We start from the raw sequence: 23,160 nt of genomic DNA, 5'->3' as shown, positions 1-23,160 counted from the left end.
TCTGATGGCCATGGGTAGATAAACTGGAATTTGGTCAATCCCAAAGGCTGGATTCTAAGCAGTTTAAACCTGTTCAAGCAATTTGCAGGAAAATAATGTGGGACTGCAGCAAAAGTCACGCTGTAAATCCCAAAAACAGACCCTGGGAAGGTCACAATCTGCTGCCACCAAGATTAAAAATATCTGCCCCAAAGCCGCAGCACAATGCCTTTTGTTACATGCGCTTAGGTGGATTTTATGATTTGGTGTTTCTGGGAACAGGAATGTGGAGCAGAAACTGGAATGTGGGAGACACCACACCAGACTTTGGTTACTTTTCCATCCTTTCATTTCATTTTACGTTTCGCTACTTTTAACCAGACAGATTAGAAGTGTGATTGACAATCAGCCACAGTGCCCAAATTCCTGACACCGGGGCTGTATCCTCTTCTTCCCATTTTATTTCCAGCTCCGCTCCCCTCCGCAACTTTGCAGCAACACTCACTTCTTCCCCAGGTGGCGAGCCACGTCCGACCTCTTAAAGCCGTCCAGGTAATAGAGGCGTTTGGCTAGTCGCTTGGCGGCCTCTTGGTCCGTCTTGTTGCCATTGGCCAAAGTGTCGGTGCTCCCCAGCGCCAGCTGCTCAGTGCTGTCCATCTCGGACTCGGAGTCCATCACCGGGTGGTTCAAATTGCTGTCACTGGGGGAAGAAAACATTCGGAAAGCAGTCAGCAAAATCTCAACACTGTAAGCGCGGGTAACCCCTGGTCGCATCTCCAGTCAGGACACAACAACTTGGATGAAAGCACAAGGCCCGTTCTGTAAGCAAGCACACCAACCCTTCTCTGCGCAGCAGGATCCCCAAGAAGTCGGTGAAAGAGATGGTCAGATATTTTACACTTGGCATGTTAGGTTGGCGCGTTCTGTATGTGTGACAGATACCAGGAAATCCCTGCCGATCTGTCACCAGCTCCCTGGGATCTTAAATACCAGTCAGTGACAGCACTTTCCCTGATCACAGGACAGGAGCTTAATTTAAAACCACTGAGGGAAAAACAGTGGAGAATTTTCTTGTAAACACCCCCCAGAAAGTGCTGGATAAACTCAGCAGGCCAGGCAACACCTTTGGCGGGAGAAACAGAGTCAATGAGATCCATTTAACTGGAGTCCGCTTTTGGACACGTTCGGTGAGGTGATTCTTGGCAGCTGCAGCATTGAGTAACCCCCCCCCCCCCCCCCCCCCTATTCAATGGACACTTTGCCTTTTTATTTGGCCTCGGTGAGGAACTCCTTATCGAGGCCGCACTCACCATTTCCAGCTCAGCTCACCAGTCAATGCTGGAAGAGTACTCGGGATCAGGGCGTCGTTTTCAAAGGCAGTCCCGATCTTTCATCCCCCCCTCCTCCCTCCTCAGCATTCCCACCTCGGCCTCCGAACCCCTTCCACTGCACCATCTTACCACTTCCAGGATCCTTGACCCCCCCCCCCCCCCCCCCCACCCCCACCTCCTATGGGCAACGCGCTCCGGACAATACCCCTGACATGGGCAACCGAGTGCCCAAGCACCTTGGCATTGCCAGCCTGGCACCCTGGCAATTTACCTGCCAGCCTGGCAGTGCCACCTGGACACTGTGGGTGAAACTGCCAGAATGCCGGGCGGGCAGTGACAAAGTGCCACACCGGCGGTGCCAGGTTGGCAGTGTCAAGGTACCAGCCTGGCAGTGGAGAGGTGCCCAGGTGCCCGTGGGAGTGCCAGGGTAGCCCCCTGCCCAGAGCCAAACAACAGGGGGTTCTTCAATGGCCTGGGCGACCTCCCCCCCCCCCCCCACCAGGTGCAGTTACGACTGGTCCACATTTGTACTAAATGGTGCCCCATCTAGGCTACTAGTCTCCAGGCCCCGGGAAAATGCGGCGCAGACATATTTAAATGAGCCTAATTTATATGTGTATGTCTGGATTACACCCTGTGAGGGCGTGGTCTAAATTGTGACGTCTCATCAGGTTCGGTTCAATCTCGCGAGACGTCTCGCAAATCCCGCGAGAGGCCTCTCGTGAGATTCAACGGCCTCCTCACGTCACCAAGTTGGGCGCAATGAGGTCAGGAAACCCCGTCCAATGTTTCAAGTCCCTATGACACTTCTACAGAATTTTCTTGTGTTGTGCACATAAATATATCATTGCCAGCAAATCAAATATTCAGAACATTCATTGTTAGACAAACAAAATGGACAGATTATTAATAAGTTTAAAGATCGACTGTCATTTGTCTCCGCAAACAACGGAGGATTTTCCTGCTGAAAAAAGCTTGGCAGTTAACTGTTCTCTGGTGCATTCTCCATGGCAACACCTATATCAATCAGAATCCACTGGCCAACCAATCAACACTCTCTTCTCATGCAGTTTAATGTTTTGTTCCCTTTACAATTGGTATTCCGTCTTGATAAATGCAAACTGAAAAGATTATTGAAGAGTTGTGCTGGGAACTGATTACTGGGGTGTAATTGAAGAGGTGTACAAGACTTTGTCACATCCCCCAGAAGTATCCCACACAATGAGTTACTTTGAAGTTCATGGGTTGTTTTGAAAGTAGGTACAGAGCAGTTGTTTAGCACGAGGCAAAGCCCTTTTGGGTACTACTTCAATCAATAGGTTAAAAAGCATGCAAAGGAGTTTCAAATAATTATCACAACACGTTATAAATATCACAAAGAGTGATTGAGTGGAATTACGATGCACTCATCGATCAATGGAGACTGCATGAAATCGACCCTCACTAATCAAATGTTCACGCATTGATAGGCACCCCCACATCATCACTGAAATCTCAGGTGTCCTTTTTTCAAAATGCAGATAAAACATTATGTGGATTCTAATTAGGGATGAATTGGGGAGTGGGGAGTGTTGTTAGAGCTATGGAAGCTGCCTTCCGTGCCTGTAACCCCCGCGCCCCTCTCTGGGCCATGAAACCTCTGTCTCCGATGGATGCCATAGTGAAGCTGCCTCCATTAAGCTGGTAGCCTCCCCACATGGCAGGGGGCTGCCACTCTGTTGGCCAAATGCCAACTGCTCTGTCAAATTTCCCTGCATGAAAAACAAAAATTCATTTCGCAAATTTGCTAATCCACACAGCAACACGCCATTGGGAAAGGTCATTGTGGGAGGGACTGCATCAGGGAACTTCCCCGACACTGCTCGCTGATATTTCACTGTATCCTCCATGCTACTCGGTAAAACTCTACTGTCATGAATCATTGGCCAAGAAGCTATCCCAAGATGCTATCCCAACTGGATTACATCAGTTTAACAAGTTTGTCTTTGTTGAAGGAACACCACTCTTTGGCTCCTCTTAAAACAGGCGGCATGGAGTGCCCACTTAAAAGTGGGTGGCATGGCGGCACAGTGGTTAGCACTGCTGCCTCACAGAGCCAGGGTCCCGGGTCCAATTCCGACCCTGGGTGACGGTCTGTGTGGAGTTTGCACGTTCTCTCCGTGTCTGCATGTGATTCCTCCCGCAGTCCAAAGATGTGCAGGTTTGGTGGATTGGCCATGATGAAATTGCCCCTTAGTGTCCAAAGATGTGCAGGTTGGGTGCGGTTATGGGGTTACAGGGATGGGGCGGGGGAGTGGGCCTAGTTAGGGTGCTCTTTCAGAGGGTTGGTATTGACGCGATGGGCCAAATGGCCGCCTTCTGCACTGTAGGGATTCTATGATTTCTATGAAAACCATGACTAGATTAGTTCAAAGTGTCACCTAACCTACCCATGTACCACTCTCTCAGTGTTACCGATTATCTCTCGTCAGGTGTGCACAAGGACCAGGTTTTGTAAGCTCACAGATTTACCACCTTATATAGGAAGTGGGCAGTTTTTAAGTCAAAATAGGTTGGCATTTTTTTGGGATTCCTTTCAAAACCTCAGACATGAAGAGCAACAAATTTGTAAAGATGCAGAGAGAAATTGCTCACAGACCATAGTTACACTGAATGAACGCCTCCTTCAAATTACACCCACACCATAGAATCTGCAGTGCAGGAGGTGGTAATTCGGCCCATCGAGTCTGTGCCAGCCCTTGGAAAAAGCACCCCACTCAAGCGCACGTCTCCACCCCGCAACCCAGTAACCCCACCTAACCCTTTGGACACTAAGGGCAATTTAGCACGGCCAATCCACCTAACCGGCACATCTTTGGACTGTGGGAGGAAACCGGAGCACCTGGAGGAAACCCACGCAGACACGGGGAGAGCGTGCCAACTCTACACAGACCGTCACCCGAGGCCGGAATTGAACACGGGACCCTGGAGCTGTGCGGCAGCAGTGCTAACCACTGTGCTACCATGCCGCACATAACATTGGATTTTACCAGACCGATATAGATGGGTTGGGTGGCAATAGCACAGGTACAATGTCAGCCACAGGCAGGGAGGGGACCCCAGCATTTTTCACATTCACAGAATTTTGCCAATGGTAGAAATCTAATCAGTGTGGTTGCTCACTAGGCAGTCAATTGTGGCACCAAAGTGCACAATGTCAAGGCCCCCCCCCCCCCCCCTCCCCTTCCAACAGCTGGTATTTTATCAACATCGGAAGGAGCAGCCTTGGCATGAGGAGACTGCTTGGCAATGCCCATGGTAGTTGTCATGGTGGCACCGCTTGAAGGTGCCTCCCACCATCAACCCCTCAAAGAAATTGTCACTGCCTGCCCGGCCTTGATTCATTCAAAGGTGCCTCGCCACCAAGGATCCTGACTGATTCCTGGGATGGCGGGACCGACGTACAAGGAGAGATTAAATCGGTTAGGATTGTATTCGTTGGAGTTCAGAAGAATGAGGGGGGGTCTCATAGAATCCTATAAAATTCTAACAGGAGTGGATTGGGGAGATGCAGGAAGGATGTTCCCGATGGTGGGTATGTCCAGAACGAGGGGTCACAGTCTGTGGATATGGGGTAGACCATTTAGGACAGAGATGAGGAGAAATTTCTGCTCCCAGAGAGTGGTCGGCCTGTGGAATTCATTACCACAGGAAGTAGTTGAGGCCAAAACATTGCAAGTTTTCAAGAAGCAGTTAGATATAGCACTTTGGGCGAGGCGGATCAAAGGATATGGGGGAAAGCGGGATTAGGCTATTGAGTTGGATGATCAACCATGATCATAATGAATGGCGGAGCGGGCTCGAAGGGCTGAATGGCCACCTCCTGCTCCTGTGTTTCGGCAGCGGTCACCTTCAATGAGGAGTTCTGGGGGGGTCATGCCACCGCCCTCAGCTGAGTGGCTGGCCCCGCTGGCAGACTGCTGAGTGGCTGCTGCTGGTAAAATGCCACCAGAGTCCCGTGACCCGCCGATATGGGGTCCGCTCCCGCTTTCGATCCCAACAATGGGAATTCTTCCATGCCTGCGGCCTCAGGATCAGTATTCAGATGAAGAAAATATGTCAAATTATTCCCGGGATTTTATCCAGCAGTGTTCACCTGTCATTTCTGTAGAGGCACAAAGTTCATGGGCAATTGACTGACAAGTCACTCACATGACCTGCTGGATCAGTTTCAAAGCAACAATCAATATATCCAATGAGTAACCTGATTAAGAAGATAGAGTGATGTACAGAAGGTGGTTTATGTGCATTGCAATGGGTTATTCACTTGTGTTGAAGAAATGTGAAAGTATTACACACACAGCCAGTGAGTCAGTGACCCTTACCCTCTGCCCTACGATAACACATCAGATTCTCACGCAGTCCTTCAGCTTTTATTTGATTGGAGAACGTCAACGGAATAAAATGAAATTCCAATTTTGATGATGCCTTTCACACCCTCAGGACACCCCAATGATTATCCAATAAAATACTTCTGAAATGCAGTCCCTGGTGTCAGACAATGTGGCCACCAATTTGCACAGCAAGGTTCTACAGACATTATGGCCGTATAACCTGCTTTGATGATGTTACGGCTTAAATGTTGACTCGGGTTTGGAAGGACGTTCCATTCTGTGAATCTTACATAGATACATAGAAGATAGGAGCAGGAGGAGGCCTTTTGGCCCTTCGAGCCTGCTCCGCCATTCATCACGATCATGGCTGGTCATCCAACTCAATAGCCTAATCCTGCTTTCTCCCCACAGCCTTTGATCCCATTCTCCCCAAGTGCTATATCCAGCCGCCTCTTGAATATATTCAAAGTTTTAGCATCAACTACTTCCTGTGGTAATGAATTCCACAGGCTCACCACTCTTTGTGTGAAGAAGTGTCTCCTTATCTCTGTCCGAAATGGTTTACCCTGAATCCTCAGGCTGTGACCCCTAGTTCTGGACACACCCATCATTGGTAACGTCTTCCCTGCATCTACCCAGTCTAGTCCTGTTAGGATTTTAAAAGTCTCTCTGAGATCCCCCCTCATTCTTCTGAACTCCAGCGAGAACAACCCAACCTAGTCCCAATCTCTCCTCAGATGACAGTCCCGCCACCCCTGGAATCAGTCTGGTAAACCTTCACTGCTAATTTTCCATGCTATCCCTTGTTTCCAGGCAGACGGCAGGCAGTGCCTCTGTTCAACATTGCACTCAAAAGACAGCGGCCGGGATTCTCCGAGCCTGCGCCGAGCCCAATCACATCATGGGCTGAGTCCCGCCGACATGGTTTACATATGGTCCCACCCGGTGGGACCTCGGCGTTTGGCTGTCCTGGTTGTGGGGGGGGGGGGGGATCCAACTCCCCCGGGGGCTATCGATCGCGGGCACGCTCATTCCGGTGGGGGGCCTTTGTTCCTCCGTGCCAGGCCCCTGTAGGGCTCCGCCACGTTGCCTGGGGGTCGGTGTGGAAACAGCAACCACGCGCATGCACCAGCGCGGAGACGGCCGTGGCGCGCATGCACCAGCGCGGAGACGGCCGTGGCGCGCATGCACCAGCGCGGAGACGGCCGTGGCGCGCATGCACCAGCGCGGAGACGGCCGTGGCGCGCATGCACCAGCGCGGAGACGGCCGTGGCGCGCATGCACCAGCGCGGAGACGGCCGTGGCGCGCATGCGCGGATCCGCGCCGGCTGTGTAGGGCCGGTTTCAGCTCCGGAGCAGCGCACAGCACTCCGGTGCCATTCCAGCCCCAAAGAAGAGGAGAATTACTGGGCCTGCAGGCCTGTTGCCGCCGGCGTCGCTCGCGTTGGTTTAGACGCCGGCGTCAAAACCGGTATCGATGAATTCCGGCCAGCATCTGTGACAGTGCAGCATTCTCTCAGGACTGCACTGGCGTTTCAATCTCGATTATTTGCTCAAATTGCTGGAATGGGCCTTGAACCCGGGGCTCTCCAGTTCAGGCGTTTTTAGCTGACGCGTCAGATTGTTGTGTTACTGAGATTCAAAAGATGGCAGATTTCAGCTCCATCTTCATTCAAGAAACTCGGTATGATCGTGGACCAATCATTCCACATGATTGGCGACCCTTTGAACTCCAATATTTGCTCACTCCAACACTGACGCACGGTGGCGGCTGGAACTCACCAAGATTGCTTCAACTGCACCTTCTAAACCAGGGCCTCGACCAGCTAGAAGGTCAAAGGGCAGCAGATACACTTGAACAACATCATCTGCAAGGTCCCCTCCAAGCCACACCCCATTCTGACTTGGAAATATCTCGCTGTTCTTTCACTGTCACGGAGTCAAAATCCTGAAACTCCCTCCCTAACAGCGCTGTGGGTGTACCTACACAGCATGCGCTGCAGCGGTTCAAGAAGATGGCTCACCACCACCTTCTCATGGGCAATTGGGAATTGCCAATAAAAATGCTGACCTAGCCAGTGACGCCCACATTCTGCAAAATAATTTTTAAAAAGGTAAATCCTAGGATGGCTCAATATCCCAGAAATGAAATGAAAATCGCTTCTTGTAACAAGTAGGCTTCAAATGAAGTTACTGTGAAAATCCCCTGGTCACCACATTCCGGCACCTGTTCAGGGAGGCTGGTACAGGAATTGAACCGTGCTACTGGCCTGCCTTGGTCTGCTTTCAAAGCCAGCGATTTAGCCCAGTGTGCTAAACCAGCCCCTGGGAACAGTATCTGAGGAGTTCTTTTTTTTAAATTTAGCATACCCAATTCATTTTTTCCAATTAAGGGGTAATTTAGCATGGCCAATTCACCTACCCTGCACAACTTTGGGTTGCGGGAGTGAAAGGCAGCACGGTAGCATGGTGGTTAGCATAAATGCTTCACAGCTCCAGGGTCCCAGGTTCGATTCCCGGCTGGGTCACTGTCTGTGCGGAGTCTGCACGTCCTCCCCGTGTGTGCGTGGGTTTCCTCCGGGTGCTCCGGTTTCCTCCCACAGTCCAAAGATGTGCGGGTTAGGTGGATTGGCCATTCTAAATTGCCCGTAGTGTCCTAAAAAGTAAGGTTAAGGGGGGGGGTTGTTAGGTTACGGGTATAGGGTGGATACGTGGGTTTGAGTAGGGTGATCATTGCTCGGCACAACATCGAGGGCCGAAGGGCCTGTTCTGTGCTGTACTGTTCTATGTTCTATGTTCTATGAAACCCAGGCAAACACAGGGAGAATGTGCAAACTCCACACGGACAGTGACCCAGAGCCGGGATGGAAACTGGGACCTCGGCACCGTGAGGCAGCAGTGCTAACCCACTGCGCCACCGCGCTGCCCAACCTGAGGAGTTCTTGAAGAATTTTTTTCAAAAGAAACCGCAAACGGCACCCGAATACTGAAGGGACCATTCCGTTCTCCCCAAACACTCCAGCCCTGTTTCATCTCCTTTCCCACACCCACTACCCATTCCAGCCCCCATCCCCTTATACCCACCGTAACACATTCCACCTGATCTTATACCCGTATCCTTTCCCACACTTCTACTCCCTCTATCAGATCAACTCAGTCACGTGGGGGCTCCCCTCTCTTTCCAGCTGTGACCTTGTTCAGACCCGTCTTTATTGCACAGTTCTCGATCATTGAGCCTTAAATAACAACACGTAAGGCCCTAACAATGAGCATGATCACAATTACAACACGAGTTAAAAGCTGTATTGAACTATTGTTCCTTGAAGTAATATTCAAACAGTCATAAGGTAATACTTACTGATGACTCCATTCGCGAAGGCATTCCTTATTGGACATTCAGCGACGGACATCAGTATTGTAAGCAAAGAAGAAGCAGGGTTCAGCGAGCGGAGCATCTTACAAACCTTTCCGCTGTCTTCTTCACCGATAAGGCCACAAGCACATGGCAATAAGTTAGTTGCTAAGCACAGCGCAAAGGTGGCAAACTCCACCCATAAACACACCAAACAGCAATGATCTCAGGTCATTTTCATTTACCGAACTACTGCCCCACATGAAACACCAGCAGAGTGCCGTGGAATAAATGAGCTTTCGGCCTCTTTCACTTTCCAGAACAATCACATTCCGGGAGCACCAGTTTGCCAACACTGGCAGGAGGAAGAGATTGGATTAAATTCCTGCTTCTCCCAGTGAGAAACAGTGTGTTGCTCTCTGCATTGCACAGGCAGTTTACTGGCCAGTACAATAGAGGGTGTTAATGATTAAACAGCTACAACCTTCCTTCTGTCTCTAAGCCAGCGAGTAACAAAGGCACACACTCGTGCAGTTTGTAAAATTTCACAACTTGTCCGGGGCCCCTGCAGGAAGCCCCCACCCTCAAGAAGGCACTTTCTGCTGGAGTTCTGAATCAGGGGAACACGGATTTAAAGGGAAACGAAGATGAGGTGACCTGAGGAAAAATGTTTTTTGTGTGCAGTGAGTGGTTGCGATCGGCTTCAAGGGGTGATCGAGGCAAATTCTAAAGAAGCGAGCAGCTGATGGGGATGAACCGTACAGGTCAAAAGGAGCTAAATACCCTTAGAGAGAGCCGGCAATGGCTTGATGGGCTGAAGGGCCCCCTTCTGTGCTGTAACTATTCTGTGATCTGTGAGCAAATATTGCCAACATTAGGAAAATCCTGGAGACACCAGGAATGAAAAATTAATTCTCTGGACAACCCAGGAGAAAAATCATAGGAGCATTAAAAAAAAACGTCATTTTAATGGTCTATTTTTTAACACTTTCAGTTGTGATAGTTCTGAAGATTGGAGGTGAAATGTTTGGGCTGAATTATCGGAGGCTTAGAAACTATGTCTCCAGGAATACATCCAACCAGATTTGACAACCCGGAGTCTTTTTTTGTGTGGGTGTTGTTGGCTAGGCCAGCATTCATTGCCCCCCCTCCCCCCAGAATTGCTCTTGCGAAGGTGGTGGCGAGCCCCCTCCTGGAACCGCTGCAGTCCCTGTGATGTAGGTACACCTGCAGTGCTGTTAGGGAGGGAGTTCTGGGGTTTGGCCCCGTAACGGTGAAGGAACCCGGGAAATGCATTAACGACCCTCTCTGCCCGCTTGGATAAAGCCACAAGTTGCCCTCCCCCCCCCCCCCCCCCCCCCCCCCCCCCTCCGCAGTGGTGACCTGGCAGCTGAGGCCTCTTCTTAACTTCATACTTTTGAACACCACAAAAGAGAGGTTACTCAAGTTCTGACGACACTGACTCACGATGTCAGCAATACACACTCCCTGCTCAAACGTTATTTTGCTCAAAGACACTGCTCTTGCGCTCAACATCAAACACTTCTATCAGTCAAGATCAAGGGCAGGAATTTTAATCTCATGCTGAACGTTTCTAGAATTTTGACTAGGCTAATTCTGCAGTATTCAGTTCTGATCCCTATATTTTGGGCAGGGGCAGAGGGCCCTGTGATATCACAAAAAATGTACAGAAGTGTAAGGGTTAATGTTATGTCGAATCTACCACTAGAGGGAGCTAGATGCAGAACTATAAAAGCATTGATGCTCAGCCTTCTGGGAAAGTGTTAGAGAAAAACTGTAGGAAAGCTAGCGTGAGTGAGAGCAGATCATAGTTAGTGTATTATTGTAGATTAGTGGTAGATGAGTGTGGATTGTATATTTATTGTCAATTGTTTATGATATAGAAGAGGTCAAATTCAATTAAGTAATGTAAATAAATCTTTAGCTTTGTTTAATACAAAATCTAGTTGTGGTCTTTGTGAACATTACGCCAACCATCCCAGGATCTGAACCATAAAGAACACCACATGTCCCTGCGAGGGTGTAGAGACTATTTACCAGAATGGTTCCGGGGACATTAGCTGCAACGTGAGGTTGGAGAAGGTGGGGTTGTTCTTCTTGAAACAAAGGTGATCGAGGGGAGATTTGGCAGAGCTGCACAAAATAATGACCGGCTTGGACGAGGTAGGCAAAGAAAAGCTTGTTGATGGCACAAGGACGAAAGGTTCAGAGGGACTGAAATTGGGTCAGCCATATAAATACTGTGGCTACCAGAGCAGGTCAGAGACTTTGCATTCTGCAGGCAGTAACTCACCTCTTGACTCCCCAAAGCCTGGCCACCATCTACAAGGCACAAGTGAGGCGTGTGACGGGATACTCTCCATTTGCCTGGGTGAGTAAAGCTCCAATAACACTCAAGAAGCTGAACAACATCCAGGACAAAGCAGCGCCCGCTTAAATTACACCCCATTCACCACCTTCACCATTCACTTCCTCCACCACCAATCCACAGTGGCAGCCGTGTGGACCATCTACAAGTCACTAAGCTGACAGCAAAACCCACAAACTCAGCCACCTAAAAGGACAAAGACAGGAGACACAAGGGAACACCATCGTCTGGAATTGCCCCTCCGAGCCACACATCACCTTGACATGAAAATATATCGCCGTTCCTTCCTGTCGCTGGATCGAAATCCTGGAAAACTCCCTAACAGCACTGTGGGTGTACCTACACCACAGGGACTGCAGCGGTTCAGGAAGGCAGCTCACCACCACCTTCTCAAGAATAATTAGGGATGGGCAATAAATACTGGCTTAGCCAGTGACACCCACGGCCTATCCCAATCAACACTGCGTCAGTCACTTCGCGTGTAGGGATCCGATCCACGGCACTGGGTACCTGTCCAGATGGGGAGGGGTCTTGTTGACGGTCAACTTGTAATCACCTCACAGATGTATAGTTTTGTCAGGTTTTAGCACCGAGACCACCAACACTGCCCAATCAATTTAGGGCAGCACGGTAGCATAGTGGTTAGCACAGTTGCTTCACAGCTCCAGGGTCCCAGGTTTGATTCCCGGCTTGGGTCACTGTCTGTGCGGAGTCTGCACGTTCTCCCCGCATCTGCGTGGGTTTCCTCCGGGTGCTCCGGTTTCCTCCCACAGTCCAAAGATGTGCGGGTTACGTGGATTGGTCATTCTAAATTGCCTTTGGTGACCAAAAAAGGTTAAGTGAGGTTACGGGATAGGCTGGAGGTGTGGGCTTGGGTAGGGTGGTCTTTCCAAGGGCCGGTGCAGACTCGATGGGCAGAATGGCCTATTTCAGCACTGTAAATCCTATGTAAATTCTATGAAATAAACTATTCGTCCTTGACCTTCGGCAGCAGCCCATAGGAGACCAGATGGGCCCAGAAGTACTTAGGCTGGGCCTCAGGGTCAACATATATTTTGGCCACAACTCCCTTAATTTTGCCCAGGCTTTCCTGGAAGACTTCAGAATACTTCCCCAATACGTCGTAAAGGCAATTCACAAGATCTGTTGCCAGTCCAAACAGAGGTGTTGTAGCCGGCCTCGGTCCAACAGACTCGGTCTGGGGCCCCGCATTATTATTAACAGCAGCTGAGCGGACTGCTGCCCATAAGTAACCGGGGTCATCGCCGTACCCGCTATGGCTAGGGATTCCCCTGTATAGGTCACTAGTCTCACCTCAGCGTGCTGCAAACTCAACCATTGAACTCCAATCCTGATTCTCTCAAAGTCTGTCTCCCAGTTACTGAAACTGCAGCCCCCCGTGTCCAACTCCATCTCTGAAGTGTGGCCATTCACCTGGGCAGTAATCCTGATGGGGCAACTGAGACATGGAGACACACTTCAATTGCAAACACCCCTCATCACCAGGTTGCCCTGAGCAGAGGGTCTAGGCTCTGGTCTGGCACCTCCCTCAGGTGAGGCGGTGAGTTTGCTTGCTGACCTACAGTTTCCTATCCCTGCGATTGCAGCGGCCACAAGGTCTTTGGATCGTCCTCCATCGATACTGGGGAGCCGACCCGCCTGGCTGTAGCGGCCCTTGACAAACAGGCCTGGTCCCTTGGTGTTCAAGCCAGGGTGGGATCTTGGGGGTCCCAGTCCTAGGGGGCGCTGTGCGCTGGAATTGGGGCATCCTACGCTGTTTGCTTCCGTCCAAATCATCTCCTGGAATTCCTGGACTCCCTTCCCCGCACTCTCCTATGAGAGGGAGATCCCGGGGGGTCTTTCTTAGGTCCAGCAACGGCTCGGCCAGCAATTTCTGCTGGATCACCATATTATTTACTTCGCACACAAGGCGGTCCCCGTAGCATCTTGGGTGGGGGCGGCCCTAGTTCCGTTTTAACCTCATCGCCAATTTAGTAGTCACAGAAGAGTCCAGAAAGGAGAGTCAAAACAAATGGTTTATTGCCAAAGTGAAGTATATGCAGGGGCTTGTTTAGCACAGTGGGCTAAACAGCTGGTTTTTAATGCAGAACAAGACCAGTAGTGCGGGTTCAATTCCCGTACCGGCCTCCCTGAACAGGCGCCGGAATGTGGCAACTAGGAGCTTTTCACAGTAACTTCATTGAAGCCTACTTGTGACAATAAGCAATTATTGTTATTATACAAGTAAAGGTCCCAGTCCCAGCCGGGACTACGCTGCAGCTCAGCTCCTACCAGGGCCGACTTTTAATGCCCCGAGTTAACTATCCTGACAGGCCTCCGCCCTCAGCAGGGTAGGGGCTGGTACTCCACGTTACTCACTGGGAGATTAATAGGGTCATCCTCGTGGGGGTTATAACAATGATGGTGAAAGACAGAACCGCCATTACTCACGGTCAACGCTACACACATTATTGGAAGACTATTTCTCAACTCAGTACAATTCTCTGGAGCTGGTGCTACTGGGTTGAATCACTTCAACAGCCGCTTGACTTGAGCCCTGTTAATGTAACTTTGGCAGGAAAGCGCTCCAAAGACTTTGCTGGCCTATATTCTCCTGATGGCAAAATAAATGAAATGAAATGAAAAATGAAAATCGCTTATTGTCACGAGTAGGCTTCAATGAAGTTACTGCAAAAAGCCCCTAGTCGCCACATTCCGGCGCCTGTTCGGGGAGGCTGTTACGGGAATCGAACCGTGCTGCTGGCCTGCTTGGTCTGCTTTCAAAGCCAGCGATTTAGCCCTGTGCTAAACAGCCCCAGAAGGAGTGAAAATCCTTCTGATCCCCTTAACGGTGTGTCTTTCTCTCTGAAATGTAGCAGACACAATCTCACCCAAAATTTGATAAACACTGAATGGTATCTGCACCAGAACAATAATCAAATCAATATTGGGTCATGCCCTTGTATCCTCTCCAGGGCCAAATCAGACAACAATGTTCACGGGGATATCTTCGCTGGGTCAGATTTTGAAGTTCCACCATATAAGACAGGTAAAGACAGGTATCTTCTCTCCGAGGTTCGTTACTCTTCGCAATTTGCTAGGCCTGGGAGATGTGCCGGCAGAGCCACTGATTCAAGGCTGAGTTAGACTGATTTCTGTTTGATAAGGGAGTCACAGTTTACAGGTGGCTGGGAGGCAAGTGGAATTAGGAGTTAGGGTCACAGTCAGATCAGACGTGATCTTATTGACAGGCAGGGCAGGCGCGAGGGACTGAATGCCCCACTCCTGCTCCTATCGCTTATCTGATTCAACTGCTGTCCAGATCACCAATTGTTTCTTTCCACTGCCCCTGGATTGAGAGGCTGGATACAGCTTCAAAAGGTTAAGTGGAGAGTCAGGAGGCTAGAAGTCAACACTCAGACCTGACTACGCACTCTTTCGAGTGGCTTCTTCAAGTGCTGGATGCCTATCTCCCATTGCCCTTTGGACAGGGCCCAGACCCGTCTACAGGGACAGCTGCACTTGCTTCACTGCAGTCTGGACTCCTGACCTCAATCCACATTTCCATGCCAACATCCTGGCCCTTTTATTTCCGCAGGGTTGCCATGTCTCTCTCTTGAGGGCGGCTGTGGGGTGGAGGGGGTGGTTCGCCCACCATTCTTGCATCAGCTGGCTGCCAGTGTAGTTCTCACCTGGGATCACGCCTGGTGCTTCCTCTTCCCTCTCTTGCAACGGACCAGCAGCATCTGAAAGTAAGGAACAGGTACAGGTGAGTGTGGATCATGGAGCGTGCTGAGTGATTTCCCCAGCAGAAAATGTCAACCAGAATTAGGTCAATGCAGCCTAAGGCTGTCATTGATTCAATGACGATGTGCTGGTTAGGATGCATACAGCAAAGTCATGCTGAAACGTATATGGTACATGAATTTTCACAGACAATGTAGCATGCATATGATGGATAACAAGGTAATTCAGTCCCTTACCCAACCCCGGCACCTCCTCCTGATTGTTGTCTGGTGCATCGATGATCCCACCTCAGTTCGGCCTTTCTATTGCCTCAAAGCTGAGCAACAATGAGGTCTTCTCCTCCGGTCTGCCCTTCGATGCTTATCAACTCCTTCCTCCGAGTGCCCTCCTTATCCCCTAGGTCTTTGTTTGTCATCCCCTTCTGTAGCCACTCTGGACACCAGCACACAGTTCTCCACTTGTGGCATCTTATAGCTACCTCCTTTTTTGTGGGAGGGCGGGGGTGGGAGGGGCAGATAGACAAGGATGGCATCCGTACGCACAAATATTTAGTTTTCCTTTTGATTTTGTTTTCCTCCACTGTTGGCTCAAACTTGTGATCTTCAAACTCTCCTGTGCGGGGGATGGTCTACAAATATTGACACATTCCCATGATCCTCTGTATATATTGACATATTCCCATGATCCTCTGCATATATTTATACATTCCCATGATCCTCTGCAAATATTGGCACACTCCCATGATCCTCTGAAAATCATAGAATCCCTGCAGTGCAGAAGGAGGCCATTTGGCCCATCCAGTCTGCACCGACCCTCCGAAAGAGCACCCTACCTAATGTGCACATCTTTGGACTGTGGAAGGAAACTGGAGCACCCAGAGAAAACCCACGCGAACACCGGATCCTAATGTCTGAGAGAAAATGTCAAGCACTCGAAAAGAAAACATTGCCATAAGTGCAGGAAACCTAGATCCTTTCAAATGTCCAATGGGTTTCCCTGTCTCATTCCACCTTTTGTGTAGTCAGTGCCTCCTAATGGACAGTACATGCCCAGGCTAGACAACTGGGACCCAACACTTTAGGTGCCCTGTTGCAAACACTCTGCATGTTGACAAAATGCCACACATAACTGGTGTGCTGAGACACCATTGCCTTCGTATCTTTAGTGATTGATCTGCCAGAAGTCGGAACAGCTGGGGCCCTGAATGACTGAAACCTTCCGCATCCAACTCATGAAAGCCAAACCAATAAATGGCTGTTTATTTAGAATCTTACAGCCCAGAAGGGGGCCATTCATCCCATTGTGTCTGTACTAGCCCCTCGAATGAGCAGCCCCAGTGTTTTCCCTTTTGATGCTCCCTCTGCCAATTGGGTACCTCAGCACTGCAGAGGGCTGGAGCGCTGGAAATTGGGATAATGGTTCGTTATAAACAAGTTTAGTTCTGGAACAGGAGTCAAACATGAAAGAAAAGACTTTGGGATCAAAATTAGGTGGAGGGTTAGCCAAACATTTCTGTACCCCGGCACAGACCACGGGAAAAGAAGCATTAAGGGCCACCTCTGCATTTTACCCAAGGTTACAACAGATTAGAAGAAACCTTTGCAAGAATTCCACCCATATAACTCCAGAACGACTCCAGGATTACTAATGTTTGACGTGTGCAGTGCGCAGAGAAATCCCGCCACAGTAGGCTGGGTCGGAGCATAAATACCAGTTTAGATTAGTTGGGCCAAATGGCCTGTTGCTGTCAACTCAATACAACTCAGTGTCATGGCAGTCAGGAAGGAACCTGAGAATAACCCAGCCAAGGGTTTTGGGAATGCACAAGAGAAACTGAGGATAATAATAAATACCGTTATTGATAAATCAAAACCATAGTGACAGCGAACAATACGGCGGCAGCGTTCTTGCAATTAAACAGCAAGCAAGTGACATTGCGACAAGACCCAAGTCGAGTCTCGGAATCACCACAAAGTCTTTTTCAGTGAATTGTTTCTGCGATCTGTACACAGCAAGATCCCAGAAAGAGCCAAATCCCCAATTAATCCACATTCCGGCAATTCAAGGCCATCCCTCGCTCTCCGTGGAGTACTGCCTCAGGAAGCTAAGTCTTGGGGCCACGTGTGCACCTAAAGGACAGTGTCTCCAACCACATAGCACCAAAGCATCAGCCTGGATTCGAACGCGAGAATCTGGCCTGGGGGGGTAGGCCATTCAGCCCCTCGAGGCTGTTCAGCCCTTTGGTACGGTCATGGCTGGCCTGATTGCGGTCCCGCCCCACTTTCCTGTCCACTTTCCCCCCCCCACCCCCCCACCCCAACCTCCCTTGACAATCTAAGATTTATCCAACTCAGCCTTACAAGTATTCAATGACCCTGCCTCCCCCGGGGCAGAAGATTCCGCGGACTCCCGAATGGGGGAAACATCCCGTCAGCCTCCTCCCTTTCAAGTCGCCCGGGGAACCTGCAAGGCCACCTTCCCAACTCCAGTGGGTAACATTACCCAACCTTGCTCAGCCTTCCCTCGTTGAGAAAACCCCCTTCATCCCGCGAATCGGCCAAGCCAACTGGTTGGCTCAAACGTTTCAATGGCCGGAGGGGGGGTGGGGGGGGCTCCAGTCTGTGGAGGGGGCGGGGTGGGTACAAGGGCATGGGTACCGCCCACTGGATCTGGATTTGTTTATTATCACGTGGACCCAGGTACAGTAAAAAGTATTTTTCTACGTGCCGCTCAAACAGATCATTTAGTACGTGAAAAGGAAAGGAAATACATGATAAGGCAACAGAGCAGGTGTGGGAGGGGCAGTGGAAGGATATTTCTGAAGAGCGCAAGGGGGTGGTGGGGAGTCACTGTGCAGCTCAAAAGAGTTAATGCATAGCGACAAAAAGAAAAGTTGCATTTATACTCACAGCTCTCCCGTGTGCTGTAAAGGCCCGGCCTGCCCCCAATGCTGCCAGCAGCACAGGCTGCCTACTGCATCACCCATCACACCAGCAGCTGCAGAGCCCGCGACTGCTCTCCCCAGCCAGCCCCCTCCCCCTCCCCACCCCGGATCGCGAATGAAGGCTGCCGAGGCTGTTTGGGGAGATGGATGTGTTCCCTCTTCGGGCTGTCTCCTTGCGTTGTGGCCGGCTCCCGGTGAGAGCAGCTCTGCAGTGTGGCGGGCTGGAGGCACGGGTTTTAATCAGAAATCTCATGCCTGTTAAAGCTCCGTGACCTTGACATCCCTTAAAGGTGCTCGAAAGCCAAAGAAAAAGAAAAAAAAAAGCAGAGCCGGCCACTTACACCCAGACGGGCATCCTCTCTTCGGGCATACATTCCCTCTGGAACCCTCGGAGTTTAGAAATCAGACAGATATGCATTTTCTGCCGCCCCTCCATATCTCCTTTTAGTTGTATTTATTTTCTCTCTCACATCAGCCTCTCTTTCAGTCTGTACTGGAGCCTCAGTCCTTGCTGTTTCACCAAGTCTGCTTCTTGTGGCGTTACACACCTCCCTCATATTACAGCGTGCCCCTTGCCACCAAATACTTTCTCCCTTCCTTCCGTCAGCCCTTCAGTCTGTCGATCCTGAACAAATCTGGTTTTGTCCATCCACACCCCCCCCCCCCCCCCCCCCCACCCATCCTCCATTGTCCTCTCACATCTGTTACATTCCTTCTTTTTACTGCGCCTTCCCTCATGTCACGTTTTCCTTCCGAACTTTGCCAGGGTGGGGTTGGATTGTCAACTCATCATCCTGACTATCAACGGGCTCCCCCTCGGTCCCTCATCCTCTGTCCTGCCGCTTTCCCCTTCAGTGCACTGAGGAACAGACTATATAAATCTCTCTCTCTCTCTCTTTCACTCCCTTTCTCCCCTCCCCCTTCACTCTATTATTACCTTGTCCAGCAATCATTCAGCTGGAACACTTGTCGTTTCTCACATGACCCTGACAGAGTGGGCAGTGGTTGCAAGGCCTGGGAGCGATGCTTGGGAGCGATAATCCTACTGCCGGCTAGATTTACTCCAGCAGTTGTGCCTTAAGCTGGCCCCGCTGGGCTTTCTAAGCCCGTGCTTCCCCCCCCCCCCCTCCCCCACCTCGGCCTACCCCGGCCCCCTCCACCACCACCCGCAAATTATGGAATCATTACAGCACAGGAAGAGGCCACACAACCCAGCAAGACCGAGCCGTCCAGTTGGGCCCATTTTCCTGCTCTTTCTCCCCTTCCCAACATTTTGATCTCCTTCCGGCATTTTATCCGATTCACGTTTGAATCGGGATCGAGCACCCTCTCGTGTTCAGTAGTTCCACTGTTCTGTGTTCGATTATGTGAGCCTGGTAACAGACCTGTGCCCACTGTGCTTGTTTGGTTGAGCCTGGGTGTTGACTCAGGGTAAAGTCAGTAACCACACAGAAGCGATCAGACACATTTAAGTATGTCCGTGCGGGAGTCTCCCGTCTTCCAGCACCTGACTGCTGCGCCGGGGACCCTTGTCAGAGCGTTGTTCAGCACTGGTCCGCAGAAATGTGAACCGGGCATAACAACATCTGGGAGGCGGGTGAGGGGGGAGTCTCCCAGACCATTGGAGACCCCCAGTGGCGGGCTCTGGGCAGGTGGGCTCCCTGTACCTGGCACTCCCACTGGCACCCAGGCACCCTGGCAGTGGCAGCCTGGTACTGCCAGGGTGCCAGGTTGTCCATGTGCCAGGGTTTTGGGCCCAGGGTGGTTGCTCAGAAGAGGTGGGGTAAGGGAGGGGCGCTCAAGGACCCTGGAAGAGTTAGGTCGGGTGCAGTGGAAGAGTCCGGAGCTGCGGTTGGGTCACTGAATGGGGGGGGGGGGGGGTTAAAAGATTGGGGCTGCCTTTAGAAATGTCGCCCAGATCCACGAGTACTCTTCCTGAACCCGTCATTGTCGGAAATGATGCAAGCACAGCCTCAATGGGGCATTCCCCATTGAGGCCAAAACATGCGGCAAAGTTGCAGAGCAGGGTCTTTCTTTCTCGGCACTGCCCACAATAGTTGGATAGCGCCCATAATATGTAATTCAGTGGCTTGTGATGCAGTGAAGCCAGGTTCCACTGCAAAAGGCTTTGATTGTGATGATATTATCAAGGCAATTATTCCCTTAAACAGTGTGGAGAGATGTTCAAGATCATCTGTACATCCCATTCCATCAGGCGTTGGTGGAAACTATTTGTTTCCCTTTTTTCCAATCAGTCCGAGGATATGGGCGTCATTGACAAGACCAGCATTTATTGCCCATCCCTAACTGCCCTTGAGAAGGAACCGTTCTTGAACCCCAGCAGGCCATGTGGTGCAGGTACACCTACAGTGCTGTTAGAGAGGGCATTCCACGATTTTGACTCAGCGACAGTGAACAGTGTCGCTGGACGGCTGAATGGACGGAGATACATTTCCAAGTCAGGATGGAGAACTTGCAGCTGGTGGTGTTCCCATGTATCTGCATCCCTTGGAGGCGATAGAAGTCGAGAGTTTGGGAGGTGCTTTCGAAGGAAGCTTAGCAAGTTCCTGCAGTGCATCTTGTAGATGAAACCCACTGGTGTCACGGTGCATCGGTGATGGAGGGTGCGAATGTTTAACTTGGTGGATGGTCAAAGAATGAAAGAAGCAGGCCATTCAGCCCATTGCGGTCCATGTACTCCCAACCATTGCACATGAAATCATATCAAGATTATTCAAGTTTCAAGACTACAAAGCACGATCACTACTACGTCCAACTTCTAAAGAGTTTCGCTTAGCATTCTAATCCCTTAGTCAACTTCAGGGGGCAATAAGTTTAAAGTTTAATTTAAAAGCTGGTGCAGGATAGGCAACTGTAATAGATGGCTTGACTGTACCGTCTTATACAGGAGGAAATGGTAAAGAACAGGTTGTTCAATGTCCCAAAGCAGTCAGTTCTTCAAAGCGCTTTTTTATAACTTCTCACCTTTCTTTCAACAATTAACAAATAAGAACTACTTTCTCTGTAGATTGACGGGACATGGACACAGCTCACTCGGGAATTGACTCCCCCTCACATGGAAACATTAGAAGCCCAACAATCTCCCCTTCAGTGGCCACAACGGCATTTCTTGACCACTGACATCCCGCATGTGGACCCAGCGCGGAACGCCACGTGAATATCTCTGCTCTTTGGTGTCAGTGACTGCCGATATATTAGCTCCACTAGTCAAGTGTGATGCACAAACAAGGCTACTCTATCTTATTGTTCAAAGTGGGACAATTCCATTATTCCCCTCACCCCCTGTACATAACCCATAATGGCGGGCAGACTATGGAGATCCATGACAACTCGGAGAGCAAGCAACTGCTCCTTGTCATGCTCTGCACATGTGTGCTCCAATGGAATGTCACACACATTTCACCTCGAAACAGCCAATCAGTAACAGGGGTTACAGAACACACTGCACAGAAAGTGACTGCAACTTTGTACTTACAACGTGGATAATGTTAGCCCATCCCCAAGACGGTTACAGGCCACATGCTCCTTGTGTCACAATGAGTGACCTGTGGGCCATTTTGGGAGGGCCAGTAAGTGCCAAGCGTGCAAGCCCAAGTTTTAACTTAACCTGATCAGGGAGAACAGGTTCCTAGGTTTTCCCCAACCCTATTCACACTCCATTGACGTCTCACCTCAACACACCCCTTTTTGACGGGTGGTCACAGTTAAAATCGGGCCTCAAGGAGGAGATTGGAATCAACACTAGGCCGAGTTATGTAGGGGTGGAGAGTGGGGCTAACCAATCGGGTTTGGAATGGCAATCTGGGAGTTCTCTGACTCAACGTGTGCGCCAGTTTGAACAAACACCAAGTGGTTATGCTATTGTATTTGTAACCCAGGGGTCAGGACTACATATGCAAAGAGTGAAGAGTTAAAATCCCACCCGGTCAGTTTTAGAAATTAAAAATTAACTGCCAATAAAGTTTATATAAAGTGACCATGATGCAGTTTTGCATAGGTATAACTCCAAAACAGAGAACTAGTGACTCCAGTCCCATGTCATTGTCATTCGTCCTTAAATCTTAATGACCTCCTCGGCTGTATTACCACCTGTCAGCAGGTTCCGGGATGGCCAACGCCCAAATCATAAGAATGAGCTTTTTAAAAAAAAAATTAAACAACCTCACAACCCCTTGGTTACTGGGCCGAGATTGTGCTGCTGGAAAGAACACCTTTCATCTCGTGAAATGTACATTCTCGGCAAAGAAACAAGCATTATCAGCACAATAAATTGGGTTGTGGGGGGTCTCACACCCACAACCCAGAGATGTGCAGGGTAGCTGAATTGGCCACACAATTATCAGGGGAATTGGCCACACTAAATTGCCCCTTAATTGGAAAAAAAAGAATTGGGTACTCTAAATTTATTTTTTAAAAACATGGAAAGAACTGGGGAAATCACGGAGAGTAGGAACTCCATGCAGGCGGGGAAGGGGCCAGGGTCACATGGAATCCCGGTGGACTTCGACAAAAGTCTTGTTGCAGCATTGACCCCGCACATGCAGGAGATGTTCACAGACTCGCTGGTAAGGGGCACCCTGCCACCAACACTGCTAACATCACTGATAACCAAAAAGTACAACGGCCCAATGGAGTTCGGGTCCTCCAGGTCCATCTCGCTACTCAACGTAGACACAAAGATTCTGGCAAAGGCCCTGGTGAGGTGGTTGGAGAGCTGCGTGCCGGAGGTAGTCGCAAGGATCAGACAGGTTTTGTCAGGGGCCGCTAACATCGACCATTAGCCGCCTGCTGAACGTGATAATTGTCCACCCAGGGAGAGAATACCAGAAGTGTTCATCTCCCTGGACGCAGAACAGTCCTTCGGCAGAGTCAAATGGAAGTTCCTCATAGAGGTTCTAGAGCGGTTTGCCTTTGGGCTCGGGTTCACCTCTTGCTTCTCTACATCGCAAACCCCTGGACCAGTATGGAAGGGATAATGAAATTCCTAAAGGAGTTTGAGGCCTTCTCAGGTTACAAACTTAACC

At 50.2% G+C, this 23,160-nt stretch overlaps 1 protein-coding gene across 5 annotated transcripts in view; it reads right to left on the bottom strand.

Moving 5' to 3' along the window:
• The window catches only part of LOC119956059 (PH and SEC7 domain-containing protein 1-like), a 174,326-nt gene that overhangs the window by 66,269 nt on the left and 84,897 nt on the right, over positions 1-23,160 (bottom strand). For 3 of the 5 annotated variants that reach the window (XM_038782871.1, XM_038782873.1, XM_038782874.1), the window contains 2 exons: positions 15,117-15,170; positions 485-679 (listed from right to left, as the gene is read on the bottom strand). In XM_038782871.1, the coding sequence (XP_038638799.1) occupies positions 485-679; positions 15,117-15,170 (249 nt within the window). Of the gene's footprint in view, positions 1-484; positions 680-15,116; positions 15,171-15,407; positions 15,714-23,160 lie in introns of those variants that run through there. The other 2 variants (XM_038782875.1, XM_038782872.1) reach the window with 2 other exon arrangements.

Source organism: Scyliorhinus canicula, chromosome 22, assembly GCF_902713615.1.
Source record: "Scyliorhinus canicula chromosome 22, sScyCan1.1, whole genome shotgun sequence".
In the NCBI taxonomy this organism is placed as follows: domain Eukaryota; kingdom Metazoa; phylum Chordata; class Chondrichthyes; order Carcharhiniformes; family Scyliorhinidae; genus Scyliorhinus; species Scyliorhinus canicula.
This window is presented reverse-complemented; position numbering and strand designations above follow the sequence as displayed.